The following is a 27,353-nucleotide window of genomic DNA, read 5'->3' as shown; positions in this document are numbered from 1 at the left end:
TATCCCGGGTATTAGGACTATATACTGTAGTTTAAATAAATGACAGCTGCCAAGCACTAGTGAGAAAAGATTTCTTTCAATTTAACAAACGTTCATGAATATTTATAGCCCTTCTTGCGGGATGGGAACATCTTAGAATCCCATGGGTTCCGTTCTCGACAGTATCATCTCTGACCCTTGGAATATGTCACGACAAAATCGCGGTAAGCTGTTTATTGATTTTGGGTATAATAACCTGACCAATCGCTAAGCTGATATATTTCCTTTAAATATTACAGAGGAGCTACGCCCATCTTTTATGTTTGTCGATTATACCGTAACGCTTCCGAGCGATTACTTTGAATTCATGAAAAACCCAAGACTATAGTCTACTTGTTTCATCCGCAATGTGTCACATAAATAGCCTTAGATTTTGTAATGACATATTTCAAAATGCGATGTGAGAGGCTTGGTGTCATTTTTCTTGGCGGTACTGTAAAATGCGCCTTTTGCCACACTTAGGCACACCTAAAACATCTATCAAATTAACATTTCTCGTGATACTACGTGACAGGTGAGCTAATGAAAATAAACAAAAGACATACTTTTTAAATTAATGTATTTTATAGAAATTCTTAACAACAAAATAACAATATAAGGAGAAAAATAAAACAAAACTCCAGAATGCACTGAATGACACTATGAGAAGGCGTTGCAGAGACATGATAAGACAGATGAGAATATGGTCGTTGTTAGGTGGAGAGTGGCGACGATTGTAGCTAGGTACACGACACCTCCAGCGGCTGAGCTTTTGCGTGCACTGTTTTCTGCCGTGAAGTACCCAATCTCTACGTCACCATCCTCTTCTCCCGGAACACCCTCGTCTTCATACCCTGCAAAAACCCCAAAAACATACCATCAAATCCCTTTGTGCATTGGACGTTTCTTCATAACCCCTACCCTGCCGACATGTTTATGATATGCTAAATCTTATATTTACTACTGTTGTCGGTTGCAGTTGTTTTTTCTTTCAGCGAAACTCATTGACTGATTTATTGATTGATCGATTGATTGTTGGGGCTTTACGTCCTGGTTCCTGTTATTACCGAACTTTAAATGGTACTACGCCGGACAAGACAGTGTATCCGCCACAGGGGACTTATAACGGTTCATATCATCGAAAGAGTAGACATCCATCGGATAGGGACGCTTACTCTCAGGCCCATTTTACTATCATATTTTGATTACTGACCAATATAAACAGTGACTTCCGGTAAACCTGACTTCTCGGGGAAACATCCGATAAAATAACGTACATCTTGATCCCGGTAATCCTACTTCCTGGCAACAGATATTGTGGGTAACTTCCGGTCGGCCTAACATAACAGCACCATATATCTTACCAGTATTTTTTTAGTCAAGCTAACTGCCAATTTACACATGTTTTCTGTGACTTCCAAAAAGTATTTTTACTCTTCGTTTGGCTTGAACAAGCTTGACAGTATTTTATTATGTAGGAACTTCCGGTATACCGAACTTACTGTTTACAAATAGCTTATTCACCATAAACATATACTTTGTCAGTTTTCGGGAACATCTTACCATTAACATATATCTTGTCGGTTACCTCCCCAAATGCGTTTGATCCACTACATATGTATGTCCCGGTCTCTTTTTCAGATAACGAATGTATCCATAGCAACAGTGTGTCTCTTTCGTCACTAGTAGTCACCAGCGAGGTGTGAAATACGTCATCGTCTGTCACATGTCTGCCACGAGTCCACCATTTGACTTTGATTGGTCTAGTTCCAGTCACATGACATTCTAGCATCACTGATCGTCCATAAGGAACAAGGTAAGAGTATCCAGGGACGTTGATTGTTGGCACTGAAAATACAGAAATATATTTTAAAATTTGCTGAAATAATTCTGTCGGATGTTAATTAAAACTCCACAAACGTTTTCTTGATATTCCCTTTATATATCAACACAGATATCAAAATACTTTTGTGCATTATTTACGAGATTCCTTAAAAATATGTCGGTGACCTTTTTAGTCTATAAGAATGCCCTTACTCTGGCTCAATGAGTTTGGTTTTGGCTGTTTATCAGAGATGATATTAATGGCTCGTGTTTGTTGAAATCAACTTTCAGAATGGAATTTTCTAACAGGTGTTTCCCGTAAACCAGGCTGAAGAGATCAGAAGTGTGGAGAATACATATATCTACTACATCAAGCGATACACACAGTTTGATGTAAATAACTGATAATACTACTGAAGCTGTGATGATTCCAAAAGTTTCACTTCTAGCAGCCTTCACCAAGATGTAACAGATATGCTTTCCACTCTTTCAGTGAATCTCCAGAGATGAGCCAGAAAGGTCCAAGTCACGGGCCTTTCCATGATTTTTCACAGTACATGTACAGGTTCGGATTATTTCCAGATAAGATTTGGCTCCCAAATGGAATATCCAGGCGATTTACCGGATTAACTTAGATACAAAACTTGCCCACAATTTGAAAATTTGAATTAAATGCTTGCTGTTCCCGATAAACGTAAGTTTATGAAGATAAACTCGATTATATCTGTACATAAAACTCGATTATATCTGTACATGAAACTCGATTATATCTGTACATAAAACTCGATTATATCTGTGCATATTTTCAATTCTTTTTTTGTGTGATATCACTTATTAGGTGATATCCGAATTAATAATAACCCGTATTCGAGCTGGTGATATCTCCTTTTGGAAAAGGTGATGTCACCAAATAAAAAAACGAATGAGCGATTTCATCAATTCGAATTTTAATGATCTATCTATCTTGTATACTGTTCACAATCCTCTGGGAATTATTCCGAACAGGTTTGAAGATTTTGATCGCCTAGCTATTGAATGAGTGATGTCACCTATTCTAAATAGACTTCATTTCCATACGCTGTTTATGTCACAGGGTTTCGTTACAAATGTATAAGACACATACGCTATACTACAGACACACACACCAATACAGTCAATGTGGTTTTCAGACATAAGTAACGAATCCCAGTGGTTCTTTCAAGCTTCAGAATGAAATATTGAGATAAACTTTGAATTACTGATTTTTAACACCATTTAATATATCCTTCCCTAAGATTAAAATTTCGAGTCATTATCACATACCAAATGTTCAGTCAGTAGTGACGTTATATGTACGCCTAATGAAGTTAAGCGGCGGGCTGAGTGTCCCTGATAATCTAGCATGGTCTCTATGACTCACCGAACCATCATTGTACCGTCGTGAACTAACGTCACTGCCAAAGTGGTGATTACATGTGCAATCACTAAGGCGGGATGTTATGTACTGTACCGCCAGAGAGATAAGGCTTTAGCAGTTATTGTTCAGGCTCTTGTCATTTTCGATGCAACGCTGCTATATATCTACACCTTATTTATGGGTTGCTGTTCTGTGGAATGCGGTCACAGGGACTTGAGAATTTATTACAGCTATATCAGTATATCTAAAACTAAGGTAATTTTACCATGGACACCTTAGTTTAGGTCCAACTACCATCGATCATTGGGGTGGCAATTTTACCGAAAGTTGATCTAAACCCATAAAACGTGTAAAATTACTCGGAACACCTTAGTTTAGGTTCAAATAAAGCTGTAACAAATTATCAAGTCCCTGTGATTGAGATAGGGTACGGGAGCACTGCTACATGTACCATTATACTAAACAAATGTCAAAGCACGGTGTGAGTGACCGGTGTACCATGCCAAGTTTCCATAGGTAATTGTGATCTATATCGAATAGGTTTCATTATGTGTTAATGATGACAAATGCCCTTCAAATGAAATGTGACACCATATACTAATACCCTAATTAACGGTGGTCGTCGTTATAAACCAAGCTATGGCGAACTCAACACGTCGGTATATCAGCGGGTAATGAGCTATAGAGTCAACTGTGGAATAGGTCGACAAGTCCATGTAACTAATGTATAAAGGTCAAACGGAATACTCTAATGGAACCTAGCATACCCTACCAGTGTAAAAATATCTTCATTTTACATGCCGACACATAGTACATGTATTCACCTGGCTGTTCGTGTGTTAAATGTATATACTCCAAGAGCGTCAAATCTACTAATACATGCACCAAACACATGTAGGCTTGTGTAATATGTACCAAAACCACTATATCCAATCAGGAGATGGTACTCTTTACGTGAGAAATACTGAAATAGCTTGTATTATTTGCGACTGGACATTTTGTGGGTGAAATAGGCAACATGAACACTTAAAAGTGAAATTCGTACCATACTGTACGTAAAAAATCACCACACTGCTTGTGAAATTACGTTCCGTTTGAGACCTGCTTCATACCGTTAGTGTGACTTACAAGTAATTCTATGTAGATAAAATATACAATATATGTGTGAAATAAGCACTCATGGGCGAGTAAGAGGCCGGTGTGTACACTGCGAGTGAAATAAATAGTCTTAGGTACTTGTACCATGTTGATGCTGTGAGTGAAAAGGGTACCAAAGTGTAAAAGGCAACATGCTGTGTCTTCATTAAAAAGTCTTTTGAAGTGAGGAAGTCTGGCTTGCAAAGTGCTAAGTTTATATGATGTCTTTGCGTATTGCAGAGTTATCTTCTCTTGGGAGCAGGTATTGATTGTTACGTCACATGTTTGTGAGAGTAACGTCATCAATTTTTGAGGAAACGACGCAATTTTCACACACAAACCAATGACGTAACAATCAATACCTGCTCCCAAGAGAAGATAACTCTGCAATACGCAAAGACGGAACATTCTGAGCATAGTTCTTATATGTAGGTTAATGTTGTGTTAATTTGCTGTTCGGTCCATATTATGTAACTTTCTTAGGATGCGAATGAAATAAAGATGAATTAAATAGGTGCATATACCATACTGAAGTGTATGAAAAGGGCAATACACATTGATCGTGAAATGGGTATCATACCTTGCGAAATCTATTGATCTCCGTGTCTGAAATAGGCACCATACAGTGTGTAGGATAGAAGCAACCTACTGTATCCGAAATAAATACTATTCCAATATGTATGATGTAGGTGAACTACTGCGTGAAATGCTGCATTTCAAATTTGCAAATCATTGTGTCTGAAATATAATAAGTGGCGTGCAACGCATTTTGTGTAAAACCGTCAACATCCTGTATATAAAATGCATGCATGTAGAATAGTGTGTATGATTGGTATTATTTATGTGTAGGAATATAGACAACATACATTTATATAATAGCATAGGTACCATACAGTGTGAAACAATTAGCATACAGTCTATGAAATAGATGGAGTACTGTGTGAAATATGCACCATTTTTTGTCTACGTGAAATATGCATTACATTTTTTTGTAAAAATAGCACTTCTTTGTATATTATAGCCTGTTGATGTAGGCACCTTCTGTTCCGACTATGATAACCCTTTTGTTATTCGCTGATCTTATCAATAATGTAACTATCGGCAGTATAATTATACCAGATGGTTTACATGTTTGGTGTGAGTGTACAGACAACTAGACAAGACAGGCACCTGTTGGTCTGCTTCCGTAAAAGACAAAGAACTCAACTTTTCACGATAACGTAAAATCAATATTCGCAAATTAACAAATTAGAAATGAGGATTATTATGACATCTGTTATTGCATGTTCGGGATATCACGTGACTACATTCGTGTTAAGTCTGATTCAGACCTCTTGAATAATTGATGGCTGATTATATCACAGACTAATGTCGGTTGACTGATTACTAATCAACTCTTCATTTACAACATCACATGTTGGTTTCCAAATTGTTCCCAGTCAGAGCCGGAAACAAATTCAGTATTTTAAGAAAAAAATATAACTCGACAAGGAAAGCCAAGCTTTCTCTCTATTTTAGTTTTAGATGTTTTTAAAGACCTACTGTACCCAACTGTAAAATTATATGCAATATGAAGTAGACCTTGGGGAGATCAAAAAAGATATACTTAACCAATTAATAACAGCTGGGGTATTTATATCTGTCATTCTCTACCATTTATATTTTTTGTACTTCCGTGTTTCTCCTGACACCCTCTGACTGCTTTACCTATTTTCTACCGTGTGCAAGTGGTGACACTGTATGAGCCCATATTGTAACTAAGTTTGGTGTTGTCGGTCCGAGACGCTGACCCGGTGGTGTGTCTTGTCGTATACTTTGCTCGCGCCTCCCAAATACTTGGTCTAGTACATACTATGGACATATTTATGATAAATACGACACAATTATCCGACAAGGCTGTCAGAAGAGCAATAATACCGTACATTATACATGTACATGTATAAAAATTGCTGTTGCATGTCGGAGTAAAATTATACCAATCAAAGAATCAAGCCGACCGTGAAATTGTGAGTGCGTTTAAATGTTAAATGGAATATAAGGACAATGGCGATGTTGCGTGATGTCCGACCTTTAAACACGAAGGTTAATCATAAGAGTATCATCTTTGACCTCGGCATCGTGTCACCGTGCAATTTAAATGGTCGGCCATTGTCCCCAACATGCTTCTTCCGACACCTGGGGGCTGTTCTGGAGGGAACATCTTACTTACTAGATGTCCTGGGTTATCTGAACATCAGCATACAGACGAGGGTTATACTACACCCAGGCTAAACCTTCTGAACATTAAACACCTGCATTCACTCAACTTTTTTGAAGTACTGTAGAAACCATGCCAAGCCTTCGCGGCTTGTAAACTGGAACATACGTCTGTATGTCAGAATGCATAATATCTATCACAATCACTCCAGAAATATTTACCAGAACTCATTTATTTTACACGAACATGCGAACACGTGTTAATGTTTCGTATCCAGCAAATGTTTCCCAATACACCTAACTGAAATATTTTCGAAAAGTCATAAAAATGGTTTTGCTTCACAAACATTTTAAGCAAAGAGATTTCTGACAAAGAAAGCTCAGTGACTAAAGATACAAATAGTAGTTTATCCGCCGAATCGCTGTCACAATCATCTTTACGGCATATTATAAACCACGCAAGCAGTCTCCGTCGGTACAGCTAAATTACCGTTACCAGCGTTACCATATGTACGTACGTTACGTTAAAACGTCATAGACACAGGCGGCAAGTCAGTGGCGGTATTGTAAAGCGTCATGTCGGCATTGACGTCACCGCTACCATTAACGTTTCTCTAACTAACTTCCGTAAAACACGAAAAAAAATATGCATTAAGAAAGTGCGGGGTAGTTTGTGGTTGGTATCGTGCAATGTCATATTGACGAATAATTACGTCATCTCAACCAGCGTCTAATTTACGGCCATTGCTTATAGCTTCACCGGCTGGTACAGTGAATACAATGCGGGGAGGGGGATACGGTGCTGTCGTCAACACAAAATAGTTTGCCTGGGTTATTGTGACCACCAGACTACAGGAATCTGTGTCTGGTATGTAAATATGTAAAGTATGAAATACTCCTCTGATGTCTATTTTGAATAGTACCAAATAATAACGACTGTGGGCAGTCGTCCCAACGATGAACATCTGTTGAAGGTTTGTTTACGCACACGTCATAAGTACATTATTTTAAATGTTCGTCTCACACTTCAATAATCTCCAGCTTTGTATTGTCATGTCATGTATGTTAAAAGTACGTTTCTTAAGTCGCACACAGTAAGCCAACCGATCAGATAGAGTCGGTGACAATGTCTGTTAGGGGCCTTTCTAACCTCGCTGATCCGGTACATACAAGGGGCCGAGATAAGCCCCGGGATTTACAATAGCCCATGAGTCACGCCGACCTTCTATACCCAATACATATATATTTTAACAAAATTAATGCCAATACGTATATACCGAGATTTAGAAGTTAAAATGAAAGTCTCAATTATTTACAGTACATGTTAATCTCTTTAGGCTGATTTATATTATTACTGATTGATTTGACCACATTGCCGGACAGTTGAGTGGAGTATTGACCGCGCTATTATCGATATGGTGTCCTATGATGCCTAGCTACAGTAATAGCCCCTAACCTTATAGCTTCACTATCATCCTATACAGCTTAGACCGAACACTTCTAAGGCGCTTTCCCACTACTGGGTATCGATCTGTTTTTGTTGTTTCTCACTCTGTTCGGTCTATAAAAAGCAACCACTGAAATACTACAAAATACACACATGAAACATTTACAATAAGTCATTGTGGAGGGCTATACTTTACCATTTGGTGAGATGTCCTGTGAAACGACACAGGAGAGGAGACAGATGATCTCGGAGATGAGGAGAGCGATGAATCCTTGGATGAGCATGCTGATGAGTGATGGCGAATATTTAATTCCTCCAGGGTGAAAACGGTACTCGTGACATGTCGTATGCAATGGCCGCAGAATTCCTAGCGTTTCCAGTCTCCTCTAGTCGACATGCTATCCCTGTGTCGGCTCCATGTGACCAGGATGTGATTGTATACTAGTCTTGTATATAAACAAACCGATTCACCACCAGAACGGTACGGCACACGGGCACGTCTGCAGTAGAGCGCTAGTACTAGCACTGTGCACGGTTGGGTGACGTGTGAACCTGGGCCGAGCGTCGCGCTCCACTGCTATAGTCCCACTCTCAATACACTCACATGCTGCACTGGACTGGAATAATGATGATTTACTGCGTACTGACAGTTCGTACGTAAAAAGTCAGGGTTTTGTCTGTGCATCACGCAGAAGAAGGCTAACTAACACTAAACGGGTGTCGTTAAAAATAACATGTCTTTATACATACCGCGGTTAGCCACAGGGTCGGTTTACCCGAACATCAATATTCATCTTTAGAATTAGTCTTTCATGTTACGTTATTTTCCCATTCGGTTTTAGGTCTATTTACCATTGTTATTTCATTTTCCAATAGATTATCCTGAATTCGTTTGTCTTTACATTTTGATAAAATTTTGCACACAGCTTGAGAATTTGTCAGTGTTTAGTAGTAATATAACGGAATTAGATTGCTATCTAAGTCCGTGGTAATATCTAGTTAAAATTCTAAGACACGGATAATATAATAAATATTACCAACAGAAGTGCAGGATAATATTTTAGTCGTGTGCAGAATTGTATCTGTTGTTATCAAAATGAAACGACAAACGAAGTCAGGAAAGCTTACTGAAAAAAAAGTGGAGCGATGTGCATAATATCAAAACCAATGTGTATATCTACAGAGTTTGAAACCAACACTAGTCCGCTAGTCCAAGAATAGTGGAAAAAGTAGGGAATTCCCTTAATAGTCCTTTTGAATTATGTTAAAACAATAACAATTTTATTGATTGATATGAATGTTACGTTCTAAAAGAAAATTGAACGAGTCCTTCGAACTATTTATCAAAGAGATTAATGTCGAACCCTGCTGTTTAATATTTTGAAAACAATGGGTTTTCAATTCAATTTAGCTTCATCATCGGGCTGTTTCCTCCTTCATGGAGCATTTCGGCGCTATCAAGGATGTGGTGAAAATGAATTTAATTTAGTTGTTTGCAACAATTATGATTTTTTTTTCAGCTTTTCTTGGTCACTTTTGTCGGCCAGGACGGAACTGGAACCGTAAAGGGCACCCTTGCAGGTCGGGGATCGAGAAAAGATTACACCTGCTACTCACTGCGTGTGTCGTAAGAGGCGACTTATGTGGGAACCCCCTGCATAATTTGGAATTTGCTTTTGTGCCCTCTACATGCGGACACAAAAGCGACCATAATAGAATCTCTCACCCCCTGAGGGATGAGATAGGGGAATCTCAACCCGAGGGGAAGGGGAAATTTCGCAAAATGCCAAACACGAGGCTGTGCTGAGTGTTTGGCAACTTTAGAATCTTTCCCCGAGGGTTGAGATTCCCCTATACCATCCACAACGGTGTGAATTATTCTTTTTCTCTTACCCTGTTCATCCGTTGTGTATCATATACAAAATGTAATGATAACGTTATATTTACAATATGTGTTCCATTTGCCTATAGGTATGTTGTTAGTAAACCAAATTCCAGTATATGAGACTGTATACTGCAAGTTACAGTGATTCGGTCAGTGTAGGAATACAGCTCCAGGTGTCCTAGGTAAACAAACATGGCCACCAGATACTTTTTTTCTTCTCATATATACTTTTATTCAATCATAATTATATACAATTGTTACAACATGTGATACATACATACGTCCAAATCCAATTACAAGAGTACATCTATTAGAAATTGACATACAATTATAAATAATGAAGTAGTACATGGATACAATTTTACTACATAGTACATTAATCTTGAGAAATATGTTTCAAAATAGTTTGAAAAGAGTAAATCATGTTTCATTTTCTAATTATTTCAATAATAAAGTTTCATTTACTTTTAATTTTGTCCCTTTTCTTAGTACTGTAAGAGTACAGACCAACCTCTTCTATGTTTTTTGTAGTAGGATAAATATACTTTACCCGTGGAAAAAGACCGAGTAGTCTCCCTTTGCTTACAATATAGTAGATGAAAAACTTAAAGAGTAGCAATAAAAAAATTGTTTCATAATCAAATCTAGCAATACTGACCCCAAAAAGTATTGATTGAGAATTAAATGGTAGTTCAATGCCATGTTTTATTTGGTAACTGAGCGAGATCGGGCGACATGAATATTTATCCGTCACCCAAATTGCATTCATATCNTAATAGAATCATTCACCCCCTTTGGGGTGAGATAGGGGAATCTCAACCCGAGGGGGAAGATTCTTATGTTGCCAAACACGAGGCTTTGCCGAGTGTTTGGCAACTTAAGAATCTTTCCCCGAGGGTTGAGATTCCCCTATCTTACCCACAAGGGGGTGAATGATTCTTTTTCTCTTACATGTACCCTGTTTTCCCCAATGTGTATCATATACACAATGTAATGATAACGTTACATGCTAAATTCAGGGTTGACGTGACGTTGATGGATTGTTGACGTGACGTCATTGTATTATTGCAGTGACGTCATGCCATTGTTATACACAGGGGAATCCCCCCGTCTCAACCCTAGGGCGGAGACAGATAAATCTAGCACCGGCAAAACGGGAGATAAATCTGTCAGGTGTGGGAGAAAAGAAAATCTCACACCGGTAAAAGTGCGGATACGCCTGTCCAGGGTAAGAGAATAATAGAATCATTCACCCCCTTTGGGGTGAGATAGGGGAATCTCAACCCGAGGGGGAAGATTCTTATGTTGCCAAACACGAGGCTTTGCCGAGTGTTTGGCAACTTAAGAATCTTTCCCCGAGGGCTAGGGCGGAGACAGATAAATTTAGCACCGGCAAAACGGGAGATAAATCTGTCAGGTGTGGGAGAAAAGGAAATCTCACATAGGTAAAGTGCGGATACACCTGTCTCGGGCTAAGATTCCGTAACATTTTGTTACATAATCTTAACCCTCGACTGAGATATCCCGATCTCGCTCAGTTACATGTAATATATTTTTTTTCTCGCACCTTTTATTTCGAAAAAACCCTATTCAATTTTGCTACAAACTGCAAGTAATTGGGCCTCAAATGATGATGACCTCTTCATTCATTAAGCTACATTTGAATGCTTCCGCGTAAAAACTTAGTTCGTCCTTACATAGATTACAACGTATTTCACAGTGTAGATTGAATTTTATCTACAACATCAAATATCTAACAACATCAAATATACAATAACGACAAAACAGAACATTTATAATGCAAATTGTCAATTTCAAGCAGTTAACGCGCGGATGAATACATCGTAGTGTAAAAATTCCGCGAAATGTCGCGTAAAGGTACAAGACAGAACGGACGAGATAGAAACATCTAGCATGGGGTATGACGTGGGATATCTCTGTCTGAGGTGCGAGAAAAATAAATCTGTTTCACCCATTGCAATATTTGAGATCTTTGTATTGCTCTCTACCTCTAACCTCTAACTACCTTTTGTTTCCTAGTGCCTTGCTTGACAACACCTCACTTTTGGCTTTAACGCTGAACGTTCGTCCAGGTGAGGAAGGCAATGGGTTCTGTTCCCAGGCCGGGACATACTAAAGTCCTTAAAATGGTAGTTGTTATTCCCTGCTTAACGTTCAGCCTTTATGGTAGTGACCGTCGATTTGTCCTTGAGTATAAATAGTTCTACAACGCTAGAGCTCCAGGTACATTTGGAGTACCCCCTGGTCAACGCTGTAGGTATCTGCTGGCTATTCTTCATACACAGGTACTAGCCTCGTCTGTCAATACACCTATACTATAACCATAGGTTTATTGACAGACGAGGCTAGTACCTGGGCTTCATATACAATGTACTATATACAAGCAGGGGAGAAAAGCCGTTGAAAACCTTTGCTTGCGCTTTCTTCTCCTTAACACTGTATCTGGTGTGAGGTGGAAAAAAAATTATCAGGAAAACAACGTATTGTCCGACCATCTGTCGACACTCTCCACTGACTTTTCGGACATGGTTGATATGATCTCGTCGCCGATCTCTATATGTTATGTAAAGCTATTTACTTATTACATGAAAGGCACGTCCTAAAATGACCTTAGCTGTTAACAGGACGCTAAAGCCGATACATCAAACTAATGTATTATATTGAATTATATACATTAGGTTGAACGTACAAGCACTGCATTGTGAAATGACCTCTTCATACGATATGTAGAGCGACTCATTTGTTACGTGAGCATTCTATGTGTTATGCTGGATGCAGTACCTATATACGTATATATATATTAGGTGGAGTGATTATTATGTTATATGAAGTGATCAACATGCTGATATTTTAACATGTGAGCCTTTGCCTTCTGAAGGATCCCAATCGGGAACCGTCGGCACTTTCCGTAAACGAGTATTTTCTCGTCCCTGTCTCACTGCACTGTGTTTTCCCCTATATACTTAACTTCCGTTTGGTTATGACTCAAGGACACTTCCGTTGACTAGGCAGACCAGTTGGTTTGTGCGATTGTATAATAATCTGAGGTCCAGGGTTCGAATCCCGGTGTAACCCTGCTGGGGTTTTTACACTCGGAACACAGTTGTTGATTTTGTTTTATTCATTTGTCATCTTAAATATTTCCCATAACAGTCCCGCTTGGTATGATTTTCTTTTTTCGAAATGATTTCTCGAAGCTACAGTCATACCGGAAACAACAGTTTCCTATGCGTAGTTACAGTTTTTGGCACCGGTAGGGGATCCTTATTGACATTTTATACACACCACCAGATACCTGAATTGGATTATCATAGACTTCTCAATTGGATTATTATTACAAACCAATCATACTCCAATCTATCTAAATAACGTTAACATTTCCCATACGTAATCGTCTTGAAAAATCTTCTTTGGCTAAATTAATCCCAATGAAAACGGACGTTTTATGCTCACTTAGGCCATAACAGTGGTGTCACATTTACTCTGTAGTAACGGTTATTTCCCTTTACATGTGTTTTCACATCTTATTATTTGGATAATAACATCATCGAGAGGTTACGCTCACTTTCGCTATCTGCACCCCTGTGATATGTCATAGCAAAATTGTTTTGTTCTTAATTACCTTATAACATGATATTTGAGCAGCACCTTTCTAGGATGAAGGGCTATCAGATTTAATCAATCACTTTGACCTTCATTGAAACTAAAGGGACAAAATATGATATTATCTTGAAACGACTTCTCAATTTCTAGTAGACCCTAGGTTATAATATGTTTTACCAGATGGTAGCTGCTATGGAGAGCTACCATTTTTTTAAATAGATTATATTGCCCTTCATTCAATTCACGGGGGTTAAATAAAGGTAGGAAGGATGGAGGGCTAACAAATGACTATCAGTCCTAGTTCAATGTCACATGGGTTAAATTCGTGGAAAATTATAAAATGTCTCATTTAGTTCTTCAACACCTTGCAACATGATATTTGACCTGTAATTATCTGGAACTAAGGCTAAGATACATTTTAAATCACTTTGACATCCATTCAACGTCAAAGGCATCCTCGATATCCAGGGGTTACGCTCACTCTAGCGAAAGGGAGCGTAACCCCTGGATATCGAGGATGGGTCAAAGGGGTCAAATATGTTAAACTCTTTGAACAACTTTCTCAAGTTTTAAAAAAAACAAAGTCGTGTATTAAAAAAAGCGCGATGGAGAGCTAACCATGTTATTATAATTAATGACCTTGATCTCCATTTAAGACCAAAGGGTCATATAGGTAGGCCTCGCTACAAGATATTGACCAGTAAATACCTGGGATTGATGGCTATCAGTATTTTTAATGTTAAGCCTTATCCTTCATTGGAGTTCACAGAATCAAATGTGTGAAATGAATTCTTCCCATTTCCAATAACGCCTATGATTAGTATGAAGCTTGGATAGAGGGCTATCGCATCTGTTAAAAGTAAATGGCACTGATCTTCATGAGGTCAAATGTTTTAAAATCTTAAAATGATTTCTTCTGTAGTGCAAGAAGAAATAGGTTAGTTATATTACAAGGAGTAATCCAGAATGAGGGGCATTCAAAGTTGTTCAAATAAATGAAATTTACCTTCATTCAACTTTATAAAAAGGGGTCAAATCTGTGAAAAACTTTTTATGTCTCGAGATAACTATTGCAGTTTGGTATGTGACTATGTCATGGGCGGGGACAACAGTTTGGTATGTGACTATGTCATGGGAGGGGACAACAGTTTGGTATGTGACTATATCATGGGCGGGGACAACAGATTGGTATGTGACTATGTCATGGGCGGGGACAACAATTTGGTATGTGACTATATCATGGGCGGCGACAACAGTTTGGTATGTGACTATATTATGGGCGGGGACAACAGTTTGGTATGTGACTATGTCATGGGCGGGGCCAACAGATTGGTATGTGACTATGTCATGGGCGGGGACCACAGATTGGTATGTGACTATATCATGGGTGGGGACAACAGTTTGGTATGTGACTATTTCATGGGCGGGGACAACAGTTTGGTATTTGACTATATCATGGACGGGGACAACAGTTTGCTATATGACTTTATCATGGGCGGGGACAACAGATTGGTTTGTAACTATATCATGGGCGGGGACAACAGATTAGTATGTGACTATATCATGGGCGGGGACAGCAGTTTGGTATGTGACTATGTCATGGGCGTGGACAACAGTTTGGTATGTGACTATATCATGGGCAGGGACAACAGATTGGGTTGTGACTATATCATGCGCGGGGACAACAGATTGGAATGTGGCTATATCATGGGCGGGGACAACAGATTGGAATGTGACTATATCATGTACGGGGACAACAGTTTGGTATGTGACTATTTCATGGGCGGGGACAGTTTGGTATGTGACTATATCATGGGCGGCGACAACAGTTTGGTATGTGACTATATTATGGGCGGGGACAACAGTTTGGTATGTGGCTATGTCATGGGCGGTGACAACAGATTGGTATGTGACTATATCAGGAACTGGGACGACAGTTTGGGGTGTGACTATGTCATGGGCGGGGACCACAGATTGGTATGTGACTATATCATGGGCGGGGATAACAGATTGGTATGTGACTATATCATGGGCGTGGACAACAGGTTGGTATGTGACTATATCATGGGCGGGGACAGCAGTTTGGTATGTGACTATATCATGGGCAGGGACAACAGATTGGGTTGTGACTATATCATGCGCGGGGACAACAGCTTGGTATGGGGCTATATCATGGGCGGGGACAACAGATTGGGATGGGACTATATCATGGACGGGGACAACAGTTTGGTCTGTGACTATGTCATGGGCGGGGACAACAGTTAGGTATGTGACTATATCATGGGCGGGGACAACAGATTGGTTTGTGACTATATCATGCGCGGGGAAAACAGCTTGGTATGTGGCTATATAATGGGCGGGGACAACAGATTGGTATGTGATTATATCATGGGCGGGGACAACAGCTTGGTATGGGGCTATATCATGGGCGGGGACAACAGATTGGTTTGTAACTATATCATGGGCGGGGACAACAGATTGGTATGTGATTATATCATGGGCGGGGACAACAGCTGGGTATGTGACTATATCATGGGCGGGGACAGCAGTTTGGTATGTGACTATATCATGGGCAGGGACAACAGATTGGGTTGTGACTATATCATGCGCGGGGACAACAGCTTGGTATGGGGCTATATCATGGGCGGGGACAACAGATTAGTATGTGACTATATCATGGGCGGGGACAGCAGTTTGGTATGTGACTATATCATGGGCGGGGACAGTTTGGTATGTGACTATTTCATGGGCGGGGACAGTTTGGTATGTGCCTATATCATGGGCGGGGACAACAGTTTGGTATGTGACTATATCATGGACGGGGACAACAGTTTGCTATATGACTATATCATGGGCGGGGACAACAGATTGATATCAAACTCCGGTTGTTGTACATTTTGTGGTGGAATCGTGCCCCTTTGCACTTGTAATTGAAGTTGCACATATTTTTACTTTAGTGTTTGTGAGGAAATGTCGTAATGCGGTGCCTGTAGATCTAGACATCAGTGTAATTGTGACATGAACTTAAAATTAATTGATATATATGTTAATGATAAATTGGCTACGTCACAATGTCCATGAGCTCATGAACAATCATGTATGTTAGTTATGATGCACAAAGGCATTGATACATATAGCTTAATAAACATATCTTACATTATAACTTTACTTCCAAATTGTAATTTCTATTTCATCTCTTCATGTTGTTTTCTCAGTATAACAATAGAGATTCCATTGTCAGCATTGGTACACGATTTGAGGGTTTCGGAAATTCATAAACGAATTCAGTCTTGTGATGCCATTTCTCACCACTGGGCCTGGTAATAACTGTTAAATCCAACGGCATTAACTGAAATGTTTCCACAAGTTCTTGATAAGACTATAAAGAGGGGAATTGCCTGTTTGATATCATTCAATGAGCTTAGGAACTGGGGTGTTGATATTTTTTATAGTTACAAGGTGGATACCCAATATACGGATATACCACTAACTAGTTCTACCACTTGGTCGTGTGTTACGTTGCTGTATTGACACCCTGTAATGAAAACTTTTCCTCCATTTAAAGGAAAGTAAACTGTTTGCTTCTGTAACACTATACCACAGGGACGTGATAATTTGTTACAGCTATATTTGGACCTAAACTCTGTCCACCTTAGTTTAGGTCCAAATGTAGATCGAGGATATCATCATTGGGGTAGCATTTTTATCAATCGTTGATCTTACCCCCTTTAAACTTGTAACATTACTCTGAACACCTAAGTTTAGGTCCAAATATAGCTGTAACAAATTATCAGATCCCTGTGCAACTATAATACTTTGATACAACCGTCAAAGACAATTCGATGATACATGTATATATATATAGACTGTAAACCTTCTTTTTTCTTGAAATTACACAACCAGGTTTCTGTAATGTGTCGTTGTTTTTTCAGTGTAATTAAAGAAGGTTAATGGAAGATTGTTTAATCCTAAACCAGTGTCTGTTTAGCTCACAGCACAACTTTGTCAGAGTTATCTCCCTTCGAATGTGATTAGCTCTCGGGCTCGACTCCGTCGTATGATGTTTTTAAGATATGATAAATGTAATTATAACCGTAGAAATGATGGCGCTATATATACCAATAACTGACAGCATAGTTACTAGCCCTCTCTTCTTACTTACTAGACCATGTCGTCTTATTTTGATTTACACTATATTAGTGTATATTATGTCAATTTTAATCTTTTGATATATTAGCATGTTTGTACATTACACTTGTAGTGCTTTTACCCTCCTATTGTATATCAACACCTGTGTGATATGCAGGTGTTCACTATTATCTCATTACATCATTTTAAGTGTAGTACTTTTAATTCAGTGCCTGTGAAATATGTGCTGCTATGTTATTGTATGTTTTACTCGCTGAATATGTGCTAGCTTTAAGTGTTAGTGTACAGCTTGTTTGTTGTTTGTTTTTTATCATGTTTGTCGCAAAAATAGCGCTACAGCGCTAATGTTTGTTGTACACAGAGAGGCTACTCGCTGCCAGAGGGACAGCGACTCCATTTTTATACCCGATGAAGGCGACTGTTATATTTATATACCCTTTGACGAAGGCTTGGTGATTCTCATCACATAAAATGCATCGATAACGATACTTTCAGTAAAGCAAAAACATTGGTAAAGTGCCGGGTTGACTGTTTGACAGGTTCTCAGTACGACACCTAGACATTGTCCTTTTACGTTTCGAAGAACTAAAATTTGGAACTACTCTTTGTTATTTATGTGTAATATATTTGTAGTAAATGACTTTAAAACATGTCATAAAATAACCAATGAAAATCATACGAATGGTGCTCCCTAAATAGAAAATATATTTGTAAACCTTTAACTTTCAATTCAAGTTCCCATGAGACTCGCCATTTGAATGGAACATCTCCAAGTCAGGAAAATGTCAATTATCTTTAGATGTCATTGGAGACCAATCAGCACTATTTTAATGTTAAGATACGTATGTATATGTAATATATATTTATGATAAACTTAACACTATCTGGTTAAATGTGTACTGGAAAGTGATTACCTCCCTGTACTAATCAGACATAGAATATTACCTTGAAATCAGATTTTTTGTTTTGTATTTTGTACAAATAAATTTCGTTATGGATAATCTTATAATCTAATAAATGTCAGTCGATATAACTACTAAGTGAAAAGTTGTTCGAAAATAAGGATCCCTGTCCCACCACAGAAGATGGAAACTTTCAGTTAATTTTGTTTTGGATATAACACAAGGGCAACTGGGCGAGGGTACTTCCGTACTCCAATCATAATGTATTGTCATTTTGCTTATTTCATATTTATTATTTTTAATAAATTTCAGGTATGGTTTTCTTTTCCGAAATGATTTAACAAAACAATAATAATGCCAAAAAGGAAAAAAAGGAAATGTAACGAAAGTTACAATTTTTGGAAGTGGTACGTGGATCCTTAACTTCGAAAAGATGAGAAATGTTCAGAATTGTAACAAGACGAAGTCAGGTGTGTAAGCAATACAAGTTTATTGTTGGTTAAAACAAATTGGCAATATCCAGGGAAATGCAATGGAAGCTGAAGTCTTAGGAACACTAGGAGTCTCCGTCTACAGTTGTCACATGACAAAACATATTTCTCGCTTTTCCCTCCTGTACAGCTAAACAGACTTGGTCACATGGCAAATGTTACATGAACAACGTCCACGAAATTGGTACACCTACAATAGTTTCCTCTTTATCTGTGTCTACACAAGTATATGTATACAGTGGTAAAAATTTCGTATCATAATAAGGATATTTTATAGATGAGAAAAGTCAATTCTCAATCAAAAGTATAATATATAAGGTAAATAATCTGTGTAGAAGGAAAATGTATAAATTCGTTTTTCAATTAATAATATAGCCAGCTAAGTTTTTGTTTGTAGTCCATACAACACATTCTTCTATACACAAACAACATGCAAAATAAATCATTCCAAAGACAAAGTACATACACCTTCTTTATTTAAATAGGGGCAGGACAAGAAGCCGTGGAAATTTAAAGCATTTAGTATTTCTTCTAAAATATCACAATGGCGTTGTCTGGATATTGCCATTTAGTCTTTTTATATAAAACAAAAATAGAAAAAAAAATATAATCGTGTGGTGGCTAAAATGAACGTTGGAATTTCTTGGTCGTCACTTCTGAATGTTGAGGCAGGTGTGGACGGCCTCTAAAGGACTACACGATGTACTAATTATAACCAAGCTATTGGCCAGTCCTACTACATTTCTACAACTAACTTGTATCTTTTCTAAAATAAACGACTCTACATTTCTAAAGCTGTCAAATTTCCACCACTGTCATATCTCGCAACATTACCCCGATCGGTTTTTGTACCCCTGGTACAAACCCCTGCTTAGCTACTACTTTAATGGTAACTATGTGCCGCTAGCATTGCCTTCCCGAGCCTCAAGTACAGAATGCGCCAGGCATGGATAACTGTCTTCTGTGTGTCGTGTTCCGATGTCATAACATGATATAATAAAATAACGAATATGAATCCATGTATGTATTAACTTATATATACACTGTATATAAATATAGAAATGAACATTATTTTACCCCCCAGAAGTAGTAGCTTTGCAGAAGTCTGACAGGTGTTCGAAAAGAAACCGATCACAAAATAACATACATACAATTACACGAAGAGTAGAGAGGTTAAAAAGTAGACCCGGTCGACCCCATCCGTCCTTACTCTCTAGTCTCTCACTCCCGCTCTGGGTCGCAATATCGCGGCAAGGTCACGTAGAGATTAGCATTTCTTATAATAATTTACATAAATTTGGAATTTCTTCGTCTGCATTACTACACACATTGAGAAAGAAATGTTGGATCCTACACGCCAGGTTCTCCGTTTTTCAAATTCTTGCACGACGATTTGTATAGCTGTACAAAGCTGATGTAATATTATTTTTCCATTTGACAGTCTTTTTTTTTTTTGTCTGTCTATCCTCGTAATTTATGATATAAATTTGGTGAGGGGAATATGTCCTTGTTCGACACTTTAGTAACCAGCAATCTCGGCAAAGGTCTGGTCCAGTTCGTCACTGATTTGCTTGTATCTTTCCTTCTCTGCGAGCAGCTCATCTGCAAACGGGAAATATCAAAACATTAAGACATTTTTGATAAATCATCATTGTGACACAGCGTAAATCATATTATCACATCTTTAAATGGAGACACTGCTTTGAATAAAATAACATCTTTAACTGATTCGCCCCTAAAGACACTTCTGAATTCCTCTGATTTGAAGGTTTGAATAGTTCATTATGAAATTTCTGGGGTGAATGAGTTAAATGAAAACTCATCTGATTCAAATACTGACTTCTAAATGTCATGTTTTCAGTGTGAGTAAAATCCAGTTTTTAATTTAAAATAATCTGGAAAATTGATGAGGGAAAAAAACAAGATTTATTTTGATCCAAGTTTAGACTTTTCATGCATTTGGCTTTATACCAATTTGAATTTGAAGCATGCCCTATAATACAACTTTCATTAGTATTCATCATGCCAACACGCTTTGAACAATAAGAGTCATGCTCTGTTGTCCTGGCGTGGCCAAGGACAGATCTACCGACGATGTACACAAAGTTGAGTGAGCTGTTTATAAAACAGTACTTCATTTACTCCTAGGTGTCAACCTCGCAAACCTATGATGGGGGAGATCTCCCTCATTTCACATTTCAATTGGAGAAAGTGCATGAAATGCGGCCGAACCTGCTTTACTTTATTTATCTTTCCCTTTTTATGTATCAAAATAATTCCAAAAAGCATTCATTTGATTAAGACACACCTGTTATATGGTCATTAGACACACCCTGCAGTAGCTAGGAGATAATTTGACCACAGTATGTAGATTTTGATTTTGTCCGAGTTTGGACTTCAATGAGGGAGTTTCGAGAGAGATTGGTAAATTTTGGTCAAAATGAGGGAGGATTGACAGTTAATGTAAACTCTGATGCATAGTGACTCTCAACTTGTTGACAACTTCTCATATTCATCAGAAGCCTATTGACAGGTAAAATCAAAGTCTATAAGAGAATGTGTACGACATGATGGTGTTACCAGACCTTATCAAATTGTGTAGTCATCTATATTAAGGTAAGGCTGCTGTCTAGAAGGAAGCTAGTTGGTGAAGGGTGTTGTCTAAGTCTTCCTTAATGCACTTCAGTTCCTCTGTCTTCTTTCGATAGTCTTCTGTAATGCGTGCGTGGAATAAAGAAAACACAATCATGCAAAAACATTCAAGGTTTGAAACACACACATTTGCCATGATGGTCTACATCAATAGTCCTTTACCCGACGAACTATCGCCTTCCTCGTCGGCTCTAACAATATGACATATACATGATATTAAGGGTCAAACACAACAATCAAGATGCAAATATTGTTTTTTCGGGTTAAGTTTTTTTTCATCTGTAAATTAATGTCTTTAGCAGACTTTGTTATTCATATGAACACTGATGCATTTCTGTAATTTGGAATGTGGTTTGGAATATTTTCATACATTTTAATTGTCAATATGGACATTTACAATTTAATATTTTGGGGAATATAGATTTTCAAAGTTATTTATTTTCAATACACAGTATTGTACATACAGCATCTTCTAAACCATGAATTCATTCAAGTATTGGTAAATAAATCCTACTGTCAAAGTTCACCAAAATAAAGCCCACTTGAAAATGAAGTGATTTACAACATAAAAATTCATGGATTAAATGAGATTATCCGGGAGATTTTCAAAGCACAAACATTCAACATTGTTAAAACATTTTCAATCTAAACCGTTAACTTTTGCCTCTTCTTCTTCGTATTAAAGTTATTCAATGTTGGGCATATATGTACAGATGAAATGTCTACATCTGTGAGATAGTGAATTGTTGAAGTTACACACAAGATGTTAACACGCAAATCAAGCACAGTTAACTCATTCCCCTGAAGACACATTTGAACTCTTCCAATTCAATGGTTGGAATAGTTCATTATTAAATGTCAGGGTTGAATGAGTTTGAAAGTTATACACACGGTCAAAATGTAGTTAGTATCACAAACAATTTAATTCAATCATTTCACACTGTAGTTAGTATCACAAACAATTTAATTCAATCATTTCACACTATGTCTATAGCTAATTTTAGAACAAACACATTGCTTCCTAGTTCTGATTCCTATTGCAAAATGTAGGTATTCATACATATGAATTCCTAAAAATCCTTTATTGCTAGGTGCAATAGAACATTTCAGACTTTTTCTCCACAAAATTATTCATACCATCAGCATACTTGCCAAACTCTCCCTATTTAGAAGGGAGACTCCTCATTTTTGACCCTCAAATTTAGTACTTTCAACCAGTGAATTTGCTAAACTCTTCCTTTATTCTCAGATCTAATGATTTCATCGGAGAGAACTCAAAATATTTCATTTTAAAGGGTCAATTCATCTCTAGGGGGGTATATACACACATTCTATTTATATTTTAATTTTGAGCATGCAGAATCTTCCCCATCGAAATTTTAAACAGTTGGCAAATATGCATACCGGTACATTTCTAAACATTTTCAGATTTCTATAATTATTTCATGACCCTCCTATCCTAATGTTCCAGTTAGTTTAATGTGTACATAAGGATGCATCAACAAACCCATGCTGTATCAATGCTGGTGTCTATAGAAATGATGGCCACACAACACCTACCTTCGAGTCTGTCCACCTCTTTCTGAAGTTTCACTACTTGTCTCTCAGCTTCTGTGGCCCTGTTTTCAGCCTGTAAAACAAGAACAGCACACATTGATAAAACTGCATCAAGAACGTTCCAGGCAATATGTTGGATGAAGTACATTTTTTTCTAGCAAAATTTCATTTGAGCAACTGCACTGTTATAGTATCGATGTATGTTGGTACTCAAAACTGAATATTGCAATATATTGTGATACACACTAGTCTTAATAAGTAAATATAGTTTTATACATAAATTAACCAGACCAGCAAAAAGGTGGGCACTGATGAAATTGGAAATATCAAGAACAAATGCTGATCAGGGTCTTTAAAAGCTTCACTTATTCTTTAGATACAAACACTTTTGTGACTATGAACTTAGGTTACAAAAGAACAGCTGGTAATGACATTGGCCATTCTGGAGTGTTGTGTATTGATACAATATTGATAGGTCCTGAATCACATTGTACCGGTATATGTTACATCACTTGTAATGTACATATACAGTCTGTTCATTACTTAGAAACTGAGAAAGTCATTGTGAAAAGTAAGTAACAACTTTGAAGTTATATATCAAATTGTTTGTGATTACATTTAAAGTTATGACATGTAAACAAATATCTAAGGACCATCGAGGACGCAAATAAAGCGAGCTGAGCAATGCAGCTGTGGCAGGAACACTAAAGCAATATCATAGATAAAGGACATACACATGTATATCAGCTTGCTGTGTCTGAAAAGAAAACTTAATTTATTTTCATTTTTCAAACAAGAACATAAAGAATGCATGTCAACATTTATTTCTGCAGTAAAATGTAACTCTTTTCCCCCCCTTCAGAACATCGTATGATTCAATATTTTAACTCATTCACCCCTGAAGGCACATTTGAACTCTCCCATTCCAAAAGTTGGAATAGTTTATTATGAAATTTCAGGGGTGAACGAGTTAAAAAAAATATGTCGTGTCAACAAAAAACATCAGTGTTGCAAAAGTGCACTTACATCCTTCAGGTTTTTGGTGAGATCTCTGATGGTTTCCTCGTAGCTATCCTCTCTCTGTGAAGCCTGTGAAAAAATACAAATCAAAAGGTATGATAGCGATGTCACAGGACAATCCATTTTCTAAATATCCTATGTCTAGAACTTTTATCAGAAAGATCTTGTCATTATCTTAAATAATAACTTTTTTTTTTAACAAGATACAAAAGATGTTTAGACAAAGAATACATATATAATTTGTAGCTAGCATAGTAGATAGTTTACATATAGTAATTAACACTTCAATCTTAACATTTAAATCTGAAAGTCAAGGAAATCATTGAACTGAAAATAAAACAAAACTTTTCATTAATTTGAAGCACATAATTGTAATATATAGTTAAATTATTCTATTTGACTGACGAGATCCAAGAACAATACCAAAGATGCATCTTCTTTTGATTTTTTCTGCAACAGTTAACGTGAAAAATTCTGTGCTATATCAATTCATATCACACAATTTTCACATATTCCAGATATTATTTTTACGAATTTTCTGTATTTTAGTGATACAAATTCACAATTTCACAATAAATGCTGATATTTATATAAAACTCATATGTGATCAAATCGTTCAAATATGTGCGATAGATCATTAATGTTTTTAGGTTATCATTTTCATGACGCAAACTTTCTTTGGCATTGTTTTTGAGATGTTGCAGTAGAACTTACATAGAAAGATATAAATTAAAAAAACAGAGTGAGAAAATGCCTCAAGCAATTTTTGACCAAATATTAAATTTGTGACTGATAACATAACTGAAATATGTGAGCTGACGAGACCTCAATTATTGGAAAAATCTCATATAATAGATGATAACTGCTAAGCCTTCTGGCTTCTTGTATGTGTTAACACAAAAGTCACGATTGTTACACAATATATAGACATAAATATATATATATATACATGTTACTTGACAAAATGCTTTCATATTCTATTTCAAGGAGTAGTCGGATAGTAGATTTAGTTTGAGTATGAAGTATCGATGTGGTAAGTAAAATATTCTGGTGATTAAAAAATGAACTAAAAATAAAAACTTGAAATTAAGATGCAAAGCTGTGAAATTAAATATAGAGCAAAAACTGACGAAAATACTCATCCCCAGTTCAAAATCGAATTTTTACATTTCATAAATGACTATCCTTGAAATAGAAATATCAATAATTTCGCTAGACGAAGCATTACGAATCATTAGTTCAGTCTGTTGAGGCAGCCTCTAGAGTGTACGATGTTCATCTAGCTAGGTTAATGACTAAGCTACTGTTATACAAGCAACAGGCTACAGATACACCAGTGATATTTAACTAGCCAATCCTTTTACCCCCCAAATGTCCACTACCCCCAACCCACCCCCGAAACTGTAAACTACCCCCAATTACAATCGTTGCTGCAGCCATAACACCCGACAGATACATCCATAATTGAGATTATATGCAATTTAGAATAACCAGTAGACATTACAATGCTGCAGTGTGGAAGTGATAACTATTCTGCATGTTATGTGGTACTACAGAACGTACTCGGTACCATTGACTTTTACAACAGAGAAATCGTCATGTTATGCAGGGTGAAAGTGCAATTACATATGTGTAACACTGGCTACTATATCTATAAAGCATACGGAGATGATGTACTACTGTGATGATCAGAGAGGTGAACAGAACCCTGGAGTCAGACCCTTGTTCTTTCTGTAGAGATACTCTTCTTATAATGAAGGAAGGCAAAATATATCAGAATGAGAAACATGTAATACTGTATAATTGACATCTTTAACCCTGAAGTGAGGGAAAACAAATGCTTACTATACTGAATTAATGTCTTCATGCTTAAATATATTCCAATTACAACAATCATACCATGTGGAAAACACTGGGGATACACAACGTCCTGAGTGAACACAACGTTTTCTTTCCCTGCATGTGACATTCCGGTTGATATATTTACAGGGGAAAATTAAATCTACTATCCTGTTAGTTCTAAGACTCGCCAACTTCACATATTTCAGATTTTCTCATTTGCCACAAATTATATAATTGTACTGTTGACATGTCAACAATTAAATGATGAATAAGTCTCTATAAAATGCTTAAATTAAAAAAAAAAAAGTACTAAAAAACCGGCAGGACACAATGCATGAGTGCGTTCAGGACGATACCTTTAGTCTTTACTACCACACTGCCTAATTCTATCATCTAACAAAGATTTCAAATGATAATGAGACTAATTCATCATGTGACATTGGTCAGCCATTTTACACAACCTCCTCCTGGTAAACTGTACACGAAGACCTGAAACTGATTGTTGTGTCTCACCGAGGGTGTGTGGCTGATTTACTGCCCACCCGGTCAAGGGCTGCTGAGGGGGGAGATCACCCACAGACAATCGAAAAGGTCATGACAAGCCACTCCAATCCAAGGGCTGCTGAGGGGAAGTAACTCTTATACAGTCGAATAGTCTCGTTTCATTCTTTCAATGGGGGAGTGATATAATGAATTTCCATTCATTCTTCCTTCAGTTAATTTTTCTCGGTTTATTTTTCTCTTTCTATGTATTTCAGGATGATAATGATAATGATGATTTGCTTATAGTGAGTACCACAAACAGTCAAGTTCATGCACCTATTTCACACTATACAGCTACAGATGGTCGACAGCATCCGGACTATCCATCTACTCAACCACCAGCTGGGGGGTACAACCTCTAGAACTATAAGGTACCTGTATTTCATTCATTTTGAAAGCAAACTCTACTGTACAATTATTTAACATAAGCCATATAACATGCGTCAGGCCCCCCTCAGCAACCTATTCTTATCTAGTAATGTGTATACAGCAGTTTCGTCTGGCCAATTTGAAAAAAATAATCAACTTTTTGAATTTTGCATAGGCCAAATGAAATATTTTGTATCAAAATGCATCTACATACAATAGGAAATAAATGCACACAGACGCTGTACACGACTACATGGTGCCCTTCCTATTCTACTCGGATCTGACACAACAAGCAGAAGGC

At 37.4% G+C, this 27,353-nt stretch overlaps 2 protein-coding genes across 11 annotated transcripts in view; both read right to left on the bottom strand.

Moving 5' to 3' along the window:
• Nucleotides 1-591: 591 nt before the first annotated feature.
• On the bottom strand, nt 592-8,618 carry LOC110465577 (palladin-like). The gene is made up of 3 exons (XM_021521497.1): nt 8,215-8,618; nt 1,582-1,866; nt 592-872 (listed from the first exon to the last, which is right to left on the bottom strand). Exons 1-3 carry the CDS (start codon nt 8,300-8,302, stop codon nt 679-681), a joined length of 567 nt encoding a protein of 188 aa, XP_021377172.1. The 5' UTR covers nt 8,303-8,618; the 3' UTR covers nt 592-678.
• A 10,431-nt stretch (nt 8,619-19,049) lies between these two features.
• The window catches only part of LOC110465584 (tropomyosin), a 29,365-nt gene continuing 21,061 nt past the window's right edge, over nt 19,050-27,353 (bottom strand). For 8 of the 10 annotated variants that reach the window (XM_021521517.1, XM_021521516.1, XM_021521515.1 and 5 more), the window contains 3 exons: nt 24,305-24,367; nt 23,282-23,351; nt 19,050-20,671 (listed from right to left, as the gene is read on the bottom strand). In XM_021521517.1, the coding sequence (XP_021377192.1) occupies nt 20,589-20,671; nt 23,282-23,351; nt 24,305-24,367 (216 nt within the window). In that variant the 3' untranslated portion in view covers nt 19,050-20,588. Of the gene's footprint in view, nt 20,672-21,654; nt 21,782-23,281; nt 23,352-24,304; nt 24,368-27,353 lie in introns of all 10 variants that reach the window. The other 2 variants (XM_021521518.1, XM_021521513.1) reach the window with 1 other exon arrangement.

The sequence above is a fragment of the Mizuhopecten yessoensis genome, unplaced genomic scaffold, assembly GCF_002113885.1.
Source record: "Mizuhopecten yessoensis strain PY_sf001 unplaced genomic scaffold, ASM211388v2 scaffold11091, whole genome shotgun sequence".
NCBI classification, from domain to species: Eukaryota; Metazoa; Mollusca; class Bivalvia; order Pectinida; family Pectinidae; genus Mizuhopecten; species Mizuhopecten yessoensis.
This window is presented reverse-complemented; position numbering and strand designations above follow the sequence as displayed.